This window comes from Megalops cyprinoides, chromosome 10 (assembly GCF_013368585.1).
Source record: "Megalops cyprinoides isolate fMegCyp1 chromosome 10, fMegCyp1.pri, whole genome shotgun sequence".
Taxonomy (NCBI): domain Eukaryota; kingdom Metazoa; phylum Chordata; class Actinopteri; order Elopiformes; family Megalopidae; genus Megalops; species Megalops cyprinoides.
The window spans coordinates 25,636,792-25,650,474 of NC_050592.1; the positions used below are offsets into that span (position 1 = coordinate 25,636,792).

The 13,683-nt window shown below is 47.0% G+C and overlaps 1 protein-coding gene across 2 annotated transcripts in view; it reads right to left on the minus strand.

Moving 5' to 3' along the window:
- Positions 1-5,934: 5,934 nt before the first annotated feature.
- hace1 (HECT domain and ankyrin repeat containing E3 ubiquitin protein ligase 1) overlaps positions 5,935-13,683 on the minus strand; it is a 34,371-nt gene continuing 26,622 nt past the window's right edge. For both annotated transcript variants that reach the window (XM_036539414.1, XM_036539413.1), the window contains exons 21-25: positions 10,777-10,908; positions 9,762-9,860; positions 9,455-9,525; positions 8,126-8,239; positions 5,935-6,091 (exon numbers count right to left, since the gene is read on the minus strand). In XM_036539414.1, the coding sequence (XP_036395307.1) occupies positions 5,989-6,091; positions 8,126-8,239; positions 9,455-9,525; positions 9,762-9,860; positions 10,777-10,908 (519 nt within the window). In that variant the 3' untranslated portion in view covers positions 5,935-5,988. The remainder of the gene's footprint in view (positions 6,092-8,125; positions 8,240-9,454; positions 9,526-9,761; positions 9,861-10,776; positions 10,909-13,683) is intronic.

Here is a 13,683-nt window from a genome sequence, read left to right on the forward strand (position 1 = left end):
GGGCATTCATTTCTACTAAAGCTCTATTTGCTACCTCCAACCCCCACCTCTCTGTAAATTCAATGTTATTCAGAGTAGATATAAATATATCAATGCGTAGCTATGCGAGAGAGCGGCAGGTGAATTGTGACACTGAGTTAGCGGTCATCGTATTCTCCTTCGGTGCACCGTTATGCCGTTGCCTCATTCTGAATTACTAGCCTGCGTGGGGGTCGGTGCTTCCGGCTGTTCCCACCGAGGCGGCCTTGGAGAGCCGCAGAGCTGGGCGAATACTGCTGACTGTCCTGCAGCCTTCACCCCCTCCCTGCTTACTAAGCTCCGTAATAACCCCGCCGAGCGCACGCTTGACTTTCACCTATAATTTAATAAACGGTCCGGCGGGACAAGGTGATGCCTAATAACAATTTATTCTTCTCTTGAAAATTGTGCTGGCAACAGCAATAATTAGGAGAAGGACTGGATGGAACCACGGCGATGGCGTTCGCGATAACAGCGGACGCTACCAGCAGCCCAGCTAATGAGGAGGAAGGGACGCCCTTCTTAGAGTACGAAACCATCAGGGTGATACTGACATAAAATATAACACTCTCTTTCACATGTGATGCATTTTGGCTTTGATTTACACAAAGCACCATTTTCATTTGTTATCCTTATTTGGTATTTCTTCCCATTTCAGTTGATATTCTGTTTTTTTAATACACTCCATTTTGTTATTTGCCCTTACATTACATTTTTGTCATTTAGCAGACGCTAAATATATATATTTAAAATATCTTTCCTCACATGTGAAGCACTGCATGCAATGCATGCACATCCATGTGCTTTGAACCTAAGGCAAAGAAAGAGGAAAACTGAAAATCCGGAACATTCGTCTGGCACTGAGACAGAGCAGCGCTGTGCCGTGCTTTCTTTAGCATGACTTTCCCTTGCATGAACAGTGGCCGTGCGAAGTCTCTGCTCCCTCAGAGAGATGGACACCTCCCGCGACGGCCCACCAATCGATCCAGCTCACAGAGATCCGACTAACCGCCCGTTAGCCGCTCTCTTTAAGCTGCCGCACCCACCCACCCACACGCTGTGTGACACCCTGCTGACTGTAGTTCCCAAAAAAGGTGGAAATGGTGGCAGCCCTCGACATCTGTGCATGTCATTTTCCTTTCATGACCTCGGGCGGTAACCCTGCCCCCAGCTATTATTACTAGTACTTTTCTCCCACTCATTCTGTTTCCATTAGGATGTGGAAATGGATCTTTTTTTCCCCTGGTATTGAGAAATTTTCTCAATGCAAGTGCGCGGAAATAGCATTTCCATTAAAACGCATTGTTGAGCATAAATTGACCCCCGTGATTACGGCTACGGTGTATAGCCACACATTTTGAGGGGGGGACACAGATCACAGTTCCAAAGTGCAGCGTGACATTTTATGAAGGCTTAACCATTTCCATCTCGCTGATTACGCATTTAGGCCAATTAATATGCGTTTCTAGGCATTGTCAGGTTACCAAAAATGCAGAGGGGGGGTGGGTCATGCATTTTTGAAGTCACTTGGGTTTTTATTGTGCATGTCCTACATTTCTATCGAGCATGGCTGCACACAAAGCCAAATTGCCTCCACCTCCCCCCCTTTCTGTGGAAAGACATCACCTGGCAGTGAGGAGACTGCCGGCGTGACGTAAAAGGACCCGGGCAAAACGAATCCGGCCCCTTCCGAGAGCGCACCTTACATGATAAAGGGCAGCGTCTGTCTGACGGCGGCTGAGTCAGTGCCCGTGCAGAGTCAACACAGCTGCCAGGCACAGCCAGTGAGGCCTTCCAGAACTGTGGGGGCCAAGTGGCCCACAATGGAGTCTCTCCACTGGCAGGGTTCCATCCGGCACAATCCTCGCTGCCTGACATGCATCTTCATCTACCACGTCTTCCGAAACCCCGGGCGTCCCTGGCTTTGAGACGACCAAATGAATTCATTAACACAGAGATTTCCCAGAGGTTTTTTTTTGCAGTTAAAAACCACCCACACACGAGTTTGCATCTCATACAATGAGGAATACTCAAGGACAGATATTATAGATATTAACCTAAAAAGAAAATAAAATAAAGAAGGTGAGATGCAGGTGTAAGTGGTGCTGTTGATTCATTTCCTGTGTGGTGTTGCTTCCCGTTTTCAACACGTCCCATGTAAACTGATGACTCCTCAGCGTGTTCACGCGCACACACACATACACACACACAAATATACACATAGTGGGGAGGAGTGCGGAGGGTGTAATCATTGCGTTCTCACAGAAGTAATAACTTCATTGACAGCGGGGAGAGAAATGTATTTATCTCCATTTGAGCAACGGAATCCAAGAGAGAAAAGCAATTGGAAAAGCATCAGCCGACCAAATGAAGAGCGGGGGTCAAAGGTCGTCCAATACCTTCTCCCACGGTGTGTATTTATTTTTTTTTCCCCGGCAATATCGCGTGGCGGGATGGAGGAATGCCGGTGACGTGGTGATGGAGGAGAGCGGCGTGCAATTACAAAGATAACCCGCCGCCGCCGTGTTCCACCCAACAAGAGTGCACGAGAGTCGGCTTTGATGTACTCTCCCATACGCCTTAGACGCCCACGTCGTATTTCAGCGGTGGGGAAGGGGCGCCGAGGACCATCTCTGAAGAGTGGGGATTGGACAGATAGCGCCTGACAAAGGCACATATCTTTGCGGAGCTGGCATTAAAGACGTCACCTGCAGGGAACGAGGGCTGTCGACATGGGGCGCCTCGGCATCAGGGGAGAACAGGCCCGACCTCATCGCCACAGCGACGGGACATGAGAGAGGAAAAACAGATAAAACGCTCTCTTCTGTCTCTTGATTTTTTTTTGTCGCCACATGCTGCGACCGAACCAAATCGGTATTCTATTAATTGCAAAGAAAAAAGGGACACCCACTCTTGGGCAGATCTTTTGGTTTATTGCATTTTCTCCGCTGCACATCGCGGTACATAATTTATTTGCTGAGCAGACGCCCTCATCTAGGGGTGACTCACACTTCGTTGCTTCAGTCTTGAGTGATCTGTGTTTCTTTGCCGCTGAATTTGCACTGGAGTATTCAATGCAAAAAGCTTCTCGCTCACTCAAGTACAGTGGCAGTCTCCAACCCAGGACCTGAATCCACGACCTTCTGGTTACCAGTTCAAATCCAAGATAACCTCTAGTTAAAGTTTATTGGTCATGGAAGAAGAGAGAGGATGGTTGTGGGTTCAACTCCCCTGCAGAATGCTGCTGCTGTATGTAGGGTACTTCTGCTCATTTGTTCCAGTACACATGAACCTTTACAGAAGTGTAAAGCTATAACATTGTACATCATCCTTGTTGAGTAACTTCTAAAATGATAAGTAAGGCTATGTGGTCTAGACATATGAAGACAAATATGAAGTGCATTAAATGAAAGTAACTGCTCAGTTGAAGTCCTTCTTCCATTTATGTCAAAATGAACAGGACAGCCAAGAAGGCATACGACAGCAGGTTTGCTTGATGTGTAAAGAAAATGGCATGCTGCTCACAGAAGAAAATTACTCTCTATTCCCTCCGTGCGACTGGCTGGTTTTCTCCCATGTAAACAGAAGCGGGGTTCTTACTGGTCAGTTCTTCCCACATAACCGACTCTTTCTGGCTTTCAGACTGGGGACAACACGTGACTAGCACATCACAGTGAAATATCAATGTCTCTATTACACAGAGAACCAGGAGAAGATGAAAGCCGCTCAGCTTATGAAAATGCGAGTTATAAAATCCCCACAATTTGTATGATTTCATGGCCCAGGATCTGAACTGAGGTGGAACAAATGAAAGGGGACTGGAAGAGAATGGGAACATGCATGAGAGACGGAAAACACAGCCGCAGTATTCTCTCCTGGAGAAGGGCGGCTCACTGCCTCCATGTGCCCATCAAAGTTCCCAGCATGCAGTAGCAGCCTGACAGTCAGAGGCGGCACATCACCGGAGCTTCAGTGATCATTTTTAGGTCATGTCCTAGGAGATCAATACTTTCATAAAGTACCTTTTCTTCCTGGTATGCAACAAGATAAAAAGCTAAAAAGCTTTGCTAGCGACCAGCTGCTTCACCTGCTGATAGTTTTACATGTGTTCTGTTGGCGACTGTGACATTTTTGTTGAAGCTGGACATACATTCTTGTGTGCATGCGTGTGATTGACCCTCCACGTGACGATAAAAGATGATGCATCAGAAAAAAAAAACAGAAGAAATGTTTGAAGCCAGAGCAGACATGCACCATTTCAAAGCTTCTACCTCTCCCTCCCTCCCTCTCTCTCTTTCTCCCTCTCCCTCCCTCGCTCTCTCTCTCTCTCCACCTTGCTGCCATGGTGACATATGCCATGTCTGTGGTCCCCCCCAGCCCTGGAGTGAGGGCTGTGTTGTGGTCTCACCGTTGCCTGGTCGCTGCAGTCTGGTGGCGTTTAGCGCGGGGGTCACTCGCCGCACGGGGTCAAGGCCCCGGCCGGCCTCACGCAGGGCGTGCATATGTCTGCCCCGCGTCCCCCTGTCCCGGCTCCAGCCGCACCGGCAGCCCAGACGCCCTCGCCCGCCGGGCCGCCAAGTGCCTGCGGGGTGAGCCAGCTGTAGCCGTGGCAACAGTCCTTTCCGGCGTCTGGACTGCCCAGGCCGACAGGTTTGGCACTTGCCGACGTGAAACGTGCATGGTACCGCAGTTGTTTTTAATGGGGGGTCTGTCAAGGGGAGAGGGGGTGTGTGTGTGTGTGTGTGTGTGTGTGTGTCACACTGTCACCATTACTTTTCAGTGGAAGTAGCTGAAATGATGCCTAGAAAAGAGCGAACCGGAACACAAGATTCTACACATAGTTTATGATAAAATACGGAATTTAATGCATTTTCGTCTCAGTCTGCAGAAATATCTATAAAGTTACTGTATACAATAAACATCAACATCTGCTTACAAATGCAAAACAAATATACATCAAAAACAATACTGATAAATTACATCGAATATCAACACATTTACATTCATTAGTTATTCTTAAAAAATAAGAATAACCTGAGAAAACTTGGGGGGAAAAAATTATGTACATAAATGGCATGATACAATTTTGTCCCTCTTTGTAAAATGTAGTTTTCCGTATATCACCCTAATCATTCGTGAAAGGAAACTGCAGCAGTGGCTCTTATTAAATTATCTACTTCTACAATGTTTTGGCACAGCTTACCAAAAATATTCCCCCTGGAATATTGCTTTGACAATGGGTCTTCCTGAAAGTCGTATTAATGAAAATATACATTACACATTAACCCAGGCAACAAAAGTAAAAAATAAAATCACTCAACGACAACACATAGAGTTTTGTTACCATAACAACAAAGACACCATGGAGTCAAAACACAAGATATAAAGCACAGACATTTGGAGCTCATTCTGGGCTCTGACCCTCACCCTGTGGATTGACATTCACCCAACCTACAGCCACACGCACGTCACATAAGGATGAAAATGGCCTCCCGCCCGGTAAGAGACAGCTGCAAATGACGGTAAAGTAGCAGGGCGCCATGCGCTGGTGGAGGCTGGAACTGCACTCAACCGGAGAAAGGGTTCAATGCACTACAGAATTATTTTGACAGGGGGACATTAAGAGTGCTGAGGCAGGCTTTGGCAGCCGAGGTCAGGTTTTTCTGTGCCTTCAGTAAAGAGCTGCAGTTTCGGATTAACCCAAGCTCAGGTTTGCCAGAAAGGCATGTCGATAATTACTACTACAATGAGTAAGTCACTTAAAATAAGATAAATAGTAGAGAGGAGAGATAAGAGACTGCAGAGAGAGTGTAAAATTCGATCCCTCTTCCTTATACCTGCACAAAATATATACCCAGTATGGCAAAGTCTTATGACACACGTGCGCCCGCAAACTCACGTGTTCGCGCACACACACACACGCGCATGCAGAGACACACACACACACGCGCGCACGCACGCAAGCACACCTCATGCCATGGTGTAGCCGTAGCTCCCACAATGCAGTGCGACGAGCAGTCTGTCTCGGAGGACCTCCTGGCTGGGGTACTCTGGGAGTTTCAGCATGTTGATGCTGGGGGTGGAACAGGACAGCAACGGGTTACATTGCATGCATTTCATCTAGGCTCGCAGTGAACGTACTGGATGTCCAAAAGCTGCACTATGCCCAGACAGTCTTTGTAAGACCATGAAGGCATTCAATCATTTAATACCACAGGCTTAGATGATTCAGAATTTCAGTTTTCACATTCAAACATTTTTCCTAACTCTGCCTGCAACCTCAGCTTTAATTTAGTTTTTATGCTTTTAAATCACTGATACATCGCATGTGAATATTTGAACACAAAGACATCATGTGCGCAGCTTTATATTGACTGAAACAGCTCTGTCTTGCAAGATATGCTCAGTGTTCACACTGAAATAATTTCACTTTGCACAATATCACAGTTTCCTTGCCATTGTTCCCCGCTGCTTGCTCCTTCGCCAGTACCATAAACACGTCTGTTTCAGCCAAATATAAACCCGGATAGCGGGTTGCCAAGTGCCAACCGCAGCTGGAGTAACCCACTTCTGACCCCGCCTCACCTACAGCTGGCCACGAATAGGATCGACCTTTTTCATGTGGCCACTGTCCATACGGCTAACGGAAAGAAAGCCGGTTCAGACCTGATTCAAGTGCACCTACATGCTGGTAATTGCTGGTGTGGTACTATTCACGTTACACTACAAAAAAGCCACATTTTACTAACTGGTATTCATCTGTGCCAGGTTTATGAGATCATATTTTGAAAACCTTAAAACTTTTTTACAGTTTTTTTTTTTTTCTCCACACCATTGTTTAAAATACCTGATGGTTTCTTTTAAGTGTCTCCTGATGGCCATTTATTATGCTAACATTAGTCTTTTCCTACTGCACCCTTCAGAGGCAGTTCCTAAAAATAGCTACCGAATAACAATGGGGGAAAAAACAGATTAACTTGATTAATCAATATTGTCTTTACCCACACAAAGTAAAAACAAAATGGCACTACAATACATTATTTTCACCCAAAATGGTGCAAGCAGCCATTCCTTTTTTTTAAATGTATTACTGTGATGCTTTTAGATATAGTGTATTGTTATTTAGTTCAATATCACATCAACATTTAATGCTGCAAGTGCATGAAGTGCAGAGAACATGGAATGGTTATAGAACAGTAGGAAGCTACATTAAGGCACATTTAGAGAGCAACTAATGAGAAGATCTATGCTGCAACTGCTAGAGGTGTTCTGACACACGAACAGGAAGGAGTGCTAAATAAGGAAGAAGGGAAAATGTTCGGAGCTCTGTGATTGGCGTGTGCGTCTGGCATTTGTAATGCATGTCTGTCTGCACCGAGGTACAGGTGATGGTGATTCACCAGCTCTGTTCACACGACTCCGAGGCAAAGCGCGAATGCCGTTAGTGAGGGACTCTACAATTCCTACAGCTGCTTCTTCCAGTCCCACCAAGAGAAAAAAGAAAAAAGCTGGACCTTGTTGTCTAAAGGGCAGTGATGTTGTTTCTCCACAGCAGAGAAAAGGCCAGCTGTTTCCAGTCCAAAGGGCCACTGATTAGGTGCAACCTTTAAGCTACAGCCAACATGTCTGTGGAGAGTTGACTGTCTCAGCTTCGTTTCGCCTGACCTGTTTCCATAGCAAGCTATGCTCCCTTCCCCACACACACCGCACACGCAGACACACACACACACAAGCATGCACACACACAGACACACACACACACAGACTCACACACAGACACACGCACACATACATGTACAGACACACCACGCACATGCAAGCAAGCACTCTTCAAGCACTCTACCCTTCTCTTTCATTGTTCCTGCCTTGCTTTCATGTAGAGAATGCTGTGCCCCACCTGCTATTTTCTACTCTGTGTAATTTCTGTGGAATTTCCTTTGTGCGTACAAGCACATGATTATGTATATGCATGAGGGTAAGCATGAATGTATAAGAGACAGTGTGCGTGTTAGTGGGGTAAGCATGTGCGCTCAGCTATGCCATGTGTGGGGGAGCATGTTTGAGAAAGAGCATGTGTATGTGTGTGTGCATGTGGTTGTCTACTCACCAGGTGCTGGATGTGGGTAGCAGGTTAGAGGTGTAGGGCACCGCAGCGATGGTAAACTTCTGTAAGCCACTCCCCCCCATCAGGTATGCGAATCCACCGTGAGGAACCCTCGAACTAAGACGGAGAGAAGGGGGGAGGGAGCAAAGGAGAGGAGAAGAGGAAAACCAAGACTTATGGTCAATTGGCCAATCCTGTGGCACATGTCTGTTAAGTGCATCTGAACTGCCACACACAGGCAGCCATTAACCGTTACCCAAGAGCAAGAGCTGTGTCCAGACCAGCAGTGTGTGTTTCATGTTCTTGAGCTTGGATGAAACCTTGTCATAAAAACAAGAGTTGTGGGCTTAATTCCCAGATGGGGCACCGCTATTGTACACTTGAGGAAAGTAAATATCCTTAACAGCCTCAGTAAATATCCAGCCAGGGGAGTGGATTATATACAACATGATAAATGACTTTGATGAGGCAGAGAGAGCAACTAAACCTGCTGAGTCTCCTCTACGGAAGGCTAGAGTGATGTCACAAACAGCGGAGGTGTGGCTTGAGAGAGACCAGGTGCTCTCCCCGTCACTCGAATCTAAAGGAGGTATTCGCTGCCGTCAGTGTGCCAATCAGGGGCATCAAAGCCAGGCCAAGTCCCCCGTGGGTGGAGACTAATTACAATATTTAAATTCACACCGTAACCATGGCAATTAAACTAACGGTTCGGCCCGCATTTGTGCCAAGGCCCCCCAGCCATCCCTGTGATTACTTCTCCATAACACACAGGTCCAGCCTGCCCCCTGCGCTCCCTCACGCACGCACGCACGCACACACACACACACACACACACACACACACACACACACACACACACACACACACACACACACACACACACACACACACACGCTCATCCCCCTATCTTTCTGTATACTCCACTACACCAATACTCTGTGACTCGTAGGACAAAACCAGCTCAAACCAGCTCAAACCGGCACTGGCCAGAATTTCAGTTTAATATCCACCATGGATACCACACCTAAGCAATGAAGGGTGTCTTTTTTTTGGCTTTTAGTCAGATCTATTTAGGCACTGCTAGACACATGGCCATGTTCTTTGAATAGATTTTGTTCCATTTACAAGACAAACAGAACCGAAAATGCAGAAGGAAAAACTCTTCAAAGGTTTCAAATAGTCCTTTGCACATTTCTCAAAGAACTCTGAGTAATCTATAAATTCCCTATCCCCAAGACACCCCTTATTTGGATCCCGAGTGAGACGGAGACTTTAATCAGACACATAACCACTGGATATCACCTGATTTACACTGTCCTCGGGTAAACCCACCTGCCTGTGACAAACTGCAGCAGAAGAACTCTCTCTTCCTGAGTCAGGCTCTCCACCACCTCCCAGAACCACTGCAATACAAGACACTCAACGTTAATCCCCCCCTACGACAAAAGACTCAACATGGCAACCTGCCTGAGAGAAGAAGCCAAACATTGCCATCATAGTACAAAAGACTCGGAATTAGATCCCCTTCCCAATACAAGAGACTCAATATGGAACCCCTACAACAGGAGCGATTCGGCATTCACCAGCCGCGAACACAATGGAGCCGGAGCGGTTCCAGGCCCGCAGCGCGCTAGCGCACCTGAATGACGGGCTCGTCCAGGTCGTATCCGCTGGTGTATTCCGTGTTCCTGTTCCAGTCGGCCACGTCGATCTCCGGCATCCCCGAGAGGAGCAGCTCCTGCCAGTGACATGTTTGGGTGGGACAGCAGTCAAACGCACACGCTTGCAAAGCTCTCCGGGGCGCGTGCGGATTTGTGCCGATTACACGACGGGCCCTGAACTCGTAAATGACGCTGCCGTGAGAAAACTCCGCTACCGCAGAGCTGCCCTCACATGCAAATGTGCAGTCGAATATATAAGTATACTGGACATTACATTAATCCCTCAATCCCCACCCCCTAATGCCTGCTACTTTTAGTACTTGCTGTTTATTTAATATGTAATATTGTGATGTGTTTTAGATTCTGTGATTTAGTTGCTGATATATTGTAGTATACTTGGCTTCCTTTGTCTAGTCAAGTTGCACAAGTCAGCTTGTGGTAGGGCTTGAATAGTGTTTTGCTCACACTCACAGGTCTGGAAGTGTTGTTAGCCTGGACTGACACTGCTGCTCATTCAGCCTGAATGGATGCACTTACGTTCTATTGTGCAGGAAGTCGCTCTGGATAAGAGCATCTGCTATATGAGTGTAATGTAATGTGTATGCAACAGCTGGAGGCAGGCGTTTCCCAGGGCTGCACCCTTCAGCCCTCACAGGCTCCGCAGCACTGACGGTCAGGCCGCGTGACCCAGACGTGTCTCTGCACACGTATGTTCACTAAGCAAAAGCACACACGGAACAATCTGCAGAGGAGATGATCAATCGGGTGGGTGGGGGGCAGGGACGGCCTCCGCAATTCTGTCAACTCCCACAAAAACAGCAACGTGTGAAATCAGAGGACGGCAACTCCAAGGTGACACTTGACAATTGGGGGGGAGGGGTATATACGGACTCCCCTAATCAATCCTACCAATAAGACCCGCCTTCCTCTGACAAGAACACCCCAGGCAATGGGGGGGTGGGGGGTTGAGGACATGGGCATGCAGGAACTCACCAGCTCATATTCGTCAAACAGCTGGATGAGGGAGGGGGGGATGAAGGTGTGGAAGCCCTGCAGGAAAGCGTTGATCTGCGGCTGGATGGCACGGGTCATCCTCAGCTCCGTCACCAGCTGCACGTACTCCGCCTGGACACCAGGGACACAAGAGGCACAGGGTCAGAGACAGCGAGTCAGAGACACAGAGACAGAGTCAAAAAGAGAGTCACAGTCAGAGGCACAGAGGGAAAGCAAGAGATGCGGACACAGAGTCAGAGAGAGACAGACAGACAGACAGACAGAGACACCCACAGAGAAAGACACAGAGGCAGAAACCCCACGCTCAGATTTCATCAGTAAAACAGAAAGAGTAAGAATCGAGAAAAAGTTTTCCGTGTGTGAATTTCCATCACTGCAGTGCCTCAGCCCATCCCTGTCTGCTGCTACGCTCTATGAAGCGGAGCTCCCGAGTCAGCACAGGTACCCCCCCTCCTCCTCCCCCCCACCCCCGTCCGACCAGCGCAGAGAGACTGAGCCCCACTACAGTGGAAATCCCATATATCTCCCACAGAAAGAGCGAGAGACACAGGGATGGAGGGGAGGGAGAGAGGGGAAAGCGCGAGACAGGAAAGAACTAGTCACACCACTGCAGTCTGAACAACAACAAAAATGGTTTTTAATTAGTTTCTATTTTAGTGGAGACATAAATACACTCACAAACACATACACACACGCGCGCGCGCACACACACAAACACAGAACAGCTCTCCTCATTAAAACAGAGAGCTTCGGTTTTTCCCTCAGAATCTGCACTTGGTATGATGCGCTGTATTTCTCTCCAGCTGCACGCTGCTCTTGGCAGGACAGAGGAGGGCCGCTGTGTTTTGGGAGCGTTCCACCCTCGCCTGCGGGGCCAGCCCACGTGCCCGCCGCGCCGGCGAGCGGCTCAGAACAGAACCCGGGGTCTGCGGACGTTTGGGTAGGCGGGATTAAGGCTCGCCCTCAGACGACGGCCGTTGGAGTGCGTGGCATGTGTGCAAAATCCCCCCAAACTAAACCAGACATGGCAGACCCTCAAACCCACCATCAACACGCTCACCTTCAAACAAACCTGAGAAAAGACTGCACCCTTCCTTAGGAAACACTGACCTCCGCTGGCCAGCAGCGGGACTGCACACACAAACGATCTGAGCTCTACTCTCAGGCTATGGAGAATAGCACATATAATTAAACAGAAAATTAACAGTTTTTAGTTTTCTGTACTTGATAACCAAAACATCCATTTTTCTTTTTTTTTTTTTTTTACAGAAATTCCCAACGCACACATCTGACCCATATCTGACCCACTGCTAAACCATGACTGTCTTAAATTTCTATAAAAGGTTTCGATGGATTTTACTGAACGTGAGAAATAATAAGAATTACAACAATAAAAACAACATCAGTAACAATATTCACAAAAGGTTCTCCAAAAAGGGTAAAAAAAAAAATCTCACACCGCTTTAACATAAATTAGTGATAGACTGTCAGCAAGGGACCAACACCAATGAAACGTGTCACACACGCAGTTCTGCTGCAGGCTGTTTGTTTAAATACCTGCGGCTAACTGTACTCAGAGCAGGATAAAGGCTAGCACCAGCTGAGCAGCTGTCCCCTCTAGCTGTTCTGAGAACAGTGCTAGATTTCAAACACCTCCTCCATTGCCGACAGAAACAAAAAGAAAGAGGCACTGACTTTTATATATTAAATAAAAAATATATCCTGATGGCTCGTGACTAGATTTAAATACAGCCAAACTACTACAAATCAGTGTGATCTATTGACAGTGAAAATGTGAAATGTGAAATGACAGTGAAATGACTTCCTTCATGGATACAGGGTTTAAATTTCTCTAAAAAAACTTCTCACTGTTTTCGAAGTGGGAAAGCTGAGCAGAAAAACACGGAATGATTTCTCCCCACCTCAAATCCCACAAAGAGGACAATCTCCTACCCCCCCCCAAATGGAACCACTAATACAAATAACTGTTTCCCTGGGGGAGACATGTGCGATGGACTGATCAAAGGCATCGGCCCGGTGCCTTATAAAGCACTCACGCCCTAAGGGCTTATTAGAGCTGCCACTTTTCTGACATATACCTGAGTGGCCGCTGAAGTGGGCAAGAGCTCCAGGCGGAATGGGCACAAAAGCCACTCTTTTGGGACACACTCCACTGCTGCCGTATAGACACAGCACGGAGATATCCATCACCCCCAGGCAGGGCCGGGGTGCTGTCTGCCCCCTTGGCTGCTTTCGCATTCCTGTTATTTTCCAATGCCGGAGCGCAACCCGCCACTCGAATACTCATTACAGCGAGAAACTGCATCTAATGTGAGAATGCCACTTTCACCAATTTAAGGCCTATCGTTTCAGCAACGACAAAAGGAATCTTTTTATAGATCACAACATTCTAATTCAATGATGGAACGAAGCTGTGAACCAATGGACTTGGTCAGCTGGCTAATGAAGTAAATTATGTAACACAGGCATAATTTAATTTGTCTTAAGAAAATGTAAATATGTAAAAGGGATGTATATAAGTATCTCCCCTGAAAATGTACAGGTCAGTGAGTGAGTGGTTGCTCGGGTAACAGTGATGAGAGAACATGCATACATCAAGTTCTGGTAAATTTCCCAGCTGAGAAGAGAGCACTACTCACAATATCCTTTCTCACATATGCAAATACGTCAATACATTCTTCATTTTGGAGCAAAGACTTCTATCTGGCATGGAAAAAATGTCCACAAAAGGCACTTCCAAAGAGATACTAGCTCTACAGAGTCTTAATTGATAAGATAAAAAGGGAAAGTAGCTCCCAGTCTGTAATTTTAAATTAGTTTTTTTCAGGGGCGTCTTTAGTTTAACCCTTTTTCTCACACATATAC